Genomic DNA, 7,318 nt, shown 5'->3' on the forward strand with positions numbered 1-7,318 from the left:
TCATCACGGTCCGATGTTTCCTGTTCGTCTCAACCTGAACCTCCCCTCACCCCTTGAAGTCGTGCAGGTCGATCTTCTCCCCGAGAAATTCCAGGAATTCCACGAAGGCCGGGCTCTCGTTTGTGTTGCTGAAAAGCTCCTCTTCCGAGGTCTGCGACGGTGAAAGAGAAACGGGGAAATGTTTCTTCACTTATTGGATCCGGTTATACATTTGACCATTGTACCATAAAGAGCAAAGCCTTCTTTAGCCTTCCAACGCGAGACCAAGCGGTGTGACTAGTCCTCCCCATCGTCTGTTAACACGCTCCTCTTTAGCATTAACCATCGCCGCAGATACACAGCGCACAATGCAGACTACCTTTCTAAACGACAACCCTAATAATCCCCCGCAGGCGAGGGGAGAGGCGGTGGGGCGTGGCCTGCTGGTGAACACCTGCTGGGGAGCCCAGCCTCTGGCGGGAGGGGCCCAGCCCGCTCTGCCTATTGTGTGGTTTGTGTGGTTTGTGTGGTTTGTGTGGTTTGTGTGTTTCTTTATGACGCCTCGACGACCGAAACGCACACTTCGCCCCGGCGGCGCTTCCCCTTTCGCGCTAATAACTGTGTCGGATTAACAAACACACACACGCCCGCCCTGAGCGGGGAGCCAGAGGGCCCTCCAGGCCCCTGTGAGGAGGCCGGAGGGACCCTCAGAACGCCGTCCGCCCGCTCTTTACGGGGGGGGGGGGCGGGCGGTGAGAGCCCCGGGATGCAGATCCGTACTCGCGGAGCTCTGTGTCTGAGAGCCACAAGGATCCTTAACGGAGCACACGAGGGGCTCTGGAGTCGCCCGCACGGCGGACAATAGCGGTCGTGATGGTCGTGACTGTCGTGGGGAATGCTTGAGAAAGGGTCAAACGGACCTCGAAACATAATTATCCTTCACAGAGGAAATAATAGAAGCGTCGGTACATTGTTTCACGCTGTACCGACAGTGTGTATCTAGCATGAATATTGGACTACAGATTGTTCTATAATTACCCCTCAACCCTCTCTCTCCCTCTCCCTCCCTCCCTCCCTCTCTCTCTCCCTCCCTCTCTCTCTTTCTCTCTCTTCCTCCCGCTCTCTCTCTCTCTCTCTCTCTCTCTCTCTCTCTCTCTCTCTCTTTCTCTCTCTCTCTCTCTCTCTCTTCCCCCCACTCCCTCCCCCTCTCTCTTCCTCTCTGTCTCTCTGTCTTTCTCTATAAATCTGTTCAACAAATATGTGATCTTTAAAGCTTACCTGTCCATATTTTTGATAGATCACCCCAAACTTGAAATTGTTGTTGATCACGTGTTCATCAAACGTGACGATAAGCCTGGAGGCCTGTAAAGCAACGACACTTTTAAAATAGGATTAAACGGATTGACGTGGACAGATAGCAGGGACTCAAATACCGGACATGTCAAACAATACCATAATGCATGCAGGGCCGGATTAGAGGCTTACCTTGGGATAAAGCACAGGGAGAAACCGGTCCACGTTGACCTCCTCACAGGCCAGCTGGGGCGGGACAGAGACAGAAGGATGGACATTGGACATCATAGCTGCAAATTGTTTTATTGTACATAACCTTGAATTGACGGACAGCTTGGTCACCTCAGTCTTGTTTTTTTTTTTTGTAAAATGCCCTTGTGTCTGTGGGCTACCGTCAGAAACGGTCAGTGTTGCTGAGCCATTCAGCAATGCTCTCTTCTCACCTTTGCCATTTGAACCACATTGGGGGTTTCTGTGAGACAGGACGTGGGGAACACATCACAATAGGTCTTCAGCTTTGTCCTGGGAGAGTTACAAAACAAAAAGAAATACAGATAAGACAACAACAACATTCAATGCAAAAGGCTGAGTGGTAGCGACAACATTTATTCAACATTTATTTCCCCCAAACGCATTGTGAATGAGAAAGAGTGGCCCCACCCACCAGCCCTCTCTGACCGCCCCCCTCACCCCCCAGTACCAGCCCTCATGACAGACTCAATAGTCCATCTGTTGACAGAATTGTCTCTCTCTCTTGCACTCTCTCTCTCGCTTTCTCTCTTTCTCTCTCTCTCGCTCTCTCTCTCTCGCTGTCTCCCTCTCTCTCTTTCTCTCTCTCTCTCTCTCTCTCTCTCGCTTCCTCTCTTTCTCTCTCTCTCTCTCTCGCTTTCTCTCTTTCTCTCTCTCTCTCTCTCTCTCTCGCTTTCTCTCTCTCTCTGTCTCTCTCTCTCTTTCTCTCTCACTTTCTCTCTATCTCTCTCTCTTTCTCTCTCTGGCTTTAGAACTGTGATGAAGAAGATGAGGAAGATGATGATGAGGATAATAACACTGCAGGCGTAGCGTTCTTGTCACAGATCTTTCCATCCTTCATGTTTCCCATTGGCTGCGAGAAGGCTCCCCTGTCCTCGTACACACCGGCCCCAGTACGGCCGGGGTCACATGACCTACGGGTCACATGACCTACCTCAGCATGAGGCGCAGGTGCTCCTGGTCGCCGATCAGGTCGTACTTCAGGGAGAAGACCAGCTGTCCCAGAGCGTTGTCCACTGAGTAGTAGTTGAAGTGCTCCTGGAGGCCCGGAACACACAGAGACAAACGCTTGTATTAGTGTGCTTTGCTTGTATTTTAAAACACACACACACACACACACACACACACACACACACACACATAGACAAAGATAGACAGACACACACACATCCATCTACCCACCCCCACACCCATGCACGCACTCACCAACACATACACACACACACACACACACACACACCGAACACACACACCCACACACACACACACACACACACACACACACACACACACACAAAGGATTGGAGCCGGTTCAGCGTGGAGGCTTATCCACACAGCCATAAAGTGTGTTTGTATTGCTCTGGCACCAGTAGGCAGGTGGCTGGGCCTAATTTGTCTTCATTATCTCCTGCGTCAGTGTCCTCCTATCGCAACGGGGCCCACCGCTCTGTTATTGGGTTACCGGGGCTGGAATTCAATTATCCCTTCTTCGTTTTTCATTATGATAACGAATTGGCATTAGAATGAATTGTAAAATGTTGTACCGGAATTAGGAGGCTAATTTGTGGCAACGGCTGCGATGTGCAGGTATGCAGGACTACCAGTTTGTGTGTCTTGATAATCATCCAACGTTAGCGCCTTAAGTAATCCAGAGAAATCAACGTTAAGAGTTTAGTGAGTAAGATTCTGTGTACAGAGTAAGCTCTGTGTATAGACACAGAGCGGACGGGTGACCTTGCACTGACCTTCCCCAGGAAGTGTTTGCGAAAGATCTTGCCCGTGGTGTTGCTCTCCAGCTTGGTGCGGGCGTCGGGGGAGGGGACCCGGAGGGGCTGGCCGGGGGTCAGCTCATGGTGGGTCCCCTCGATCCAGTAGCCCCCAAACTGGGGCAGGAGGATGAGCGGGAAGGGCCTTTTTCTGCCCAATATCTGGTCAGGATCAAATAAACAAACCGCCAGCGTAAATATCACAGGGGTCGGGGGTCAGGGGTCAGGGGTCGGGGGTCAGGGGTCAGGGGTCAGGGGTCGGTTAGGCAAAGCGGTTGCAGTTGAAATGGACGCCAAGTGTTGAGGGTTATGGAGATAGGAGGACCTTTTGTTGCATGGTGTTCTGTGAGGGCTAAAGAGGGAAAGGTCTTACCTCATGGACACTGGGGTAGGGGATGTAGTCCTCCTCAGTCTACAACACACACAGGAACACGGAGTTGGTATACAACGTGCAGTAAAAATAGTATGCAGTAAGTCTTTGAGCGTACTTCTTCAATACACAAACAACAAGCGGCGGGATTTCATTTTCCTATGCACATATTTTTACATAATTCTTGGCCTGATAGGAGCCTGTGGTGTCAACAGATTGCCAAACTCTGTTCTGAAAGAAAACGTTGGCCTACGGGGGCAATAGGACGCCAGAGTGTGAACTAATTGAATCCATCTCCCTTCATGTGATTATCAAGATGTTGAGTTGAATGGCTCGAGGAGCAGACTCCAGTGACACGCCCAGTAGCCCAGATACACCCAGCCTCAACTGTCCTGTGCTAACTGCGATACAAACGTAGTTTGTGAAGGAAAAGGAGTTCATAGTGCAGTAGGGATCCCTACTTTGAGTGTCGGAGGAAAGGTACATCTCTGCTCATCCATCCTGTTGCCCTGAGAAGAGGGAGAGAGAGAGGGAGAGAGCGAGAGAGAGAGAGAGGGAGAGAGAGAGAGAGAGAAATGAAGGGAAGAGGAAGAAAAATCTGGAAATCAGGACAGCGATAGTTATGCATATTCATTATCCTTCTCCTTCATTAAGTTTCCATGAACCATCTGTGTTGAAATCCAGGTAAACAAAGCTCTATTTAAAAACATACACTTATTATTGGTTAGAGATGCATCAGCAACAAATAGTGTAAGGGAACGTAACAGAAGCCAGAGGAAGAAATAGATAAAAAAAGATCATTAGTCTCATAAAAAGGCAATAAGCAGGATATTTCCCCAAGACATATTCACAGTTAATACAGTAAATGTGAAGGGAGAATAATGGGGACAAAAGGAGAGTGAGTTAAAGAGCAGCCAGGGCGAATCAGTGGAACAGCATTAATAAGACCAGGGGGAGGGAGTGGAGCCTGACCTCAATCCAGAGTTTAGTGACTGTGTCACTCATTGTGTTGTTTAGTTTAAACACTGAACACATACTGAAATGATGCCATGTAGCAACCTGAGCTTCAGATGAAGAAAACAACAATTAGATATGATGCTGGTCGGAAATAAATAAATGAATAAACCAACCCCCATAATGACTCTTGTGGACAGTAAGTTTGGCCTGATTAATTTCCTTCCTAGGGCACGCACTAGCCCAGTCTAGTGTGAAACTTCAGCAGAGGGGATTGAGTGGCAGTGGTCAGTCGATGAAGCGACCGCTGGCCGTTGTCTGTGGTCCACGTGTGCAGTCAGACGAGTGCGAGAGAGGGCGATCGATAGCGACCCGGAGGGAGGCCATGGCACGGCAGCGTTAATGAAACCCTCTGGGCGGTGGGGACGGGTTAGTGGAGGGCCCGAGCGCGGGTCAGGATGCGGAGAAGGAAACGGAAGAAGGAAGTTCGGTTGCAGGATCCCCTTACCTGCACCTTCTCTATCATTTTGAATAAGTCTGTGGTCTGGAGAGGAAGGAGAGTGAGATGAGGACGGAGATGAGGATAAAGTGGGCATTCTTCTACGCCGCTGAAACCTGTCTGCATCTTATTTACAAAGTAGAAGAGGGCGGGTTTTTGATGTGGAGGCTCACGCCGGCATAACTTCAGAAAGAACACGTCACCAATTCAATCTGTCACACAATCACGTCGCTAAAGGCCATGGAGGATTACGAATAACAAACACTCATCTGATCTGAGTAGAACCACAAACGTTATCCTTGCCACAACCACGCTACTTCATCATTCATCTTCACACTGGCTTTTAATAGACTCAAATACAAATGGCTGTTGTCTTTTTTTGTCCATGGGAACAAATCTAAAACCCACACCCATTTCCAGCTAACATGGCCCGACCGTGTGTGTACCACGGAATATTGTCTTAGCTAGGTACAGTTTGTGCACCACCATGTGCAAACAGCAGGCTACTAACCCTGAAGGTAAACAACCTCGTGGCGCTAGTGTACAGTACATGTAGTGTACTGTAGGGCCAGCCTATAGAGAACAGTAGACACGAGAGCCACCAACACTGCATGCCCTTTGAACCCTTCCAAAACAGCCCAGGGGTCACGTTTTGCCGTGTAAAATGCAATGGAGTAAAAACATGGAGCTGTCGAAGTGAAAACAGAATAACAGTGGACTAACAATGTCGAACAACTTGATATAACTTTATACGACAAAATCTGAAGTTTAAGAGGTTTTGTATCCTAAATTACTCTTATCTCGGTCCAACAGCTAAATTACTCTTTAAACAAATGTCCAAAACCAGACTTTCACCCAGCCTGTCTAAGTAACGCTACTTACACAGTGGCCGGCTATGCTCCAGTCGTCCGTTCTCACTGAAGGAGAACCGGGTTGGCTAGGCTGACTTTCACACATTTTCTGCCTTGTCTTTTTTTACTCCAGAAGTTCTTCTCTTCAAATTGAAGTAGTCACACTGTATTTGATCGTTGTCTCACGTCCAATAACCGTTCAACCTTCACGTCCATTAAATTGACACGCGTGGTGTATGCTATCATAGTCACTGCGGCTGGGATCTGATTATCCAAAGGTAAAGGCGGCTCTCATGAGTTTTATTGCCCAGTGTGGACCGCGTTTGGTCAAGATCTACAGATCTCTCGCTCTCTCTCACTCCCTCCCATCGCCTGTGTGTGGGCATTTGTGTGCCTGTGTGTGTGTGCATGCGTGTGTGTGTGTGTGTGTGTGTGTGTGTGTGTTTGTGTGTATGTGTGTGTGTGTGTGTGTGTATGTGTGTGTGTGTGTGTATTTGTACAGGGGAGAGTGCATATGTGTCTGCGTGCCTAGTTACATCCAAAATACAGGTCAGCAAATATTGCATTACTTCCTGTTTGAGTTCAAAAGAAGAGCCGCATTGTGTTTCATATCAGGACAATTTATGATCCATTCTTTCGTCCCACGAGATCCTCCTGAACTCTCCTGTTGTCTGGGCCTGGACTGTGAGAGCGGTTCACCAGGTGAACAGCGGTTACAGGTCCAATGACATGCCACCAGGTGTGGTGGGATTAGGTCAACATGCCCACTTGTGATGTCATAAGGGGCAGATTTCCAAAATGGCTTGTAACCTAGCTAATCACACCACACCTGGTGGCATGTGATGGGACCTTTAAGCTGAATTCACAGCTCTGCCTAGCCAACGTTTGCACAGATCGGGACCTCACCGGAGACACGATGCTGATCTTTGCACAGCCGCCGGCCTGTATACTTCCACGTCACTTTAATGTGACACAAGGGGGCAGTATAGCTTTTCTGACCCCAAATATGGAACAGTCAATGTGGGTTGACCATTGACCCTTTGATTGGCAAATGTTTTTTTTTTTTTCGGGGATGTGTTTAAGGAATCTGTGATGTATTGTGGAGAAATATTTACATAGGAACTTCTACGGTAGAAAGACTTTAAAGTTTGTGTCAAGATGGTAGATGGTTAAGATGGTGGCTATGTTTTAGGTGTGGTCATTATCAATTCTGTGCAGAGCTGCTTTTGCTACCTAGTTTGTTGTCACTTACTAGGTTGGACAAAACAAAGATACAGCTATGGGATTTGCTAAATACTCGTTGGGTATATAATAGATGTCAAGGGCTCACAAACGTACGTGAGCTGGACATTATCTG

The 7,318-nt window shown here is 48.4% G+C and overlaps 1 protein-coding gene across 5 annotated transcripts in view; it reads right to left on the reverse strand.

Annotated features, from left to right (window-relative positions):
* The window catches only part of LOC311359320 (rap1 GTPase-activating protein 1-like), a 20,088-nt gene extending 13,783 nt beyond the window's left edge, over positions 1–6,305 (reverse strand). For 3 of the 5 annotated variants that reach the window (XM_084479327.1, XM_084479324.1, XM_084479323.1), the window contains exons 1-10: positions 5,993–6,305; positions 5,120–5,236; positions 4,119–4,166; positions 3,661–3,699; positions 3,267–3,449; positions 2,456–2,559; positions 1,716–1,794; positions 1,465–1,518; positions 1,258–1,341; positions 51–151 (exon numbers count right to left, since the gene is read on the reverse strand). In XM_084479327.1, the coding sequence (XP_084335453.1) occupies positions 51–151; positions 1,258–1,341; positions 1,465–1,518; positions 1,716–1,794; positions 2,456–2,559; positions 3,267–3,449; positions 3,661–3,699; positions 4,119–4,166; positions 5,120–5,236; positions 5,993–6,067 (884 nt within the window). In that variant the 5' untranslated portion in view covers positions 6,068–6,305. The remainder of the gene's footprint in view (positions 1–50; positions 152–1,257; positions 1,342–1,464; positions 1,519–1,715; positions 1,795–2,455; positions 2,560–3,266; positions 3,450–3,660; positions 3,700–4,118; positions 4,167–5,119; positions 5,237–5,992) is intronic. The other 2 variants (XM_084479325.1, XM_084479326.1) reach the window with 2 other exon arrangements.
* Positions 6,306–7,318: the final 1,013 nt, after the last annotated feature.

This window comes from Micromesistius poutassou, assembly GCF_964030765.1.
Source record: "Micromesistius poutassou genome assembly, chromosome: 15".
Lineage (NCBI taxonomy): Eukaryota > Metazoa > Chordata > Actinopteri > Gadiformes > Gadidae > Micromesistius > Micromesistius poutassou.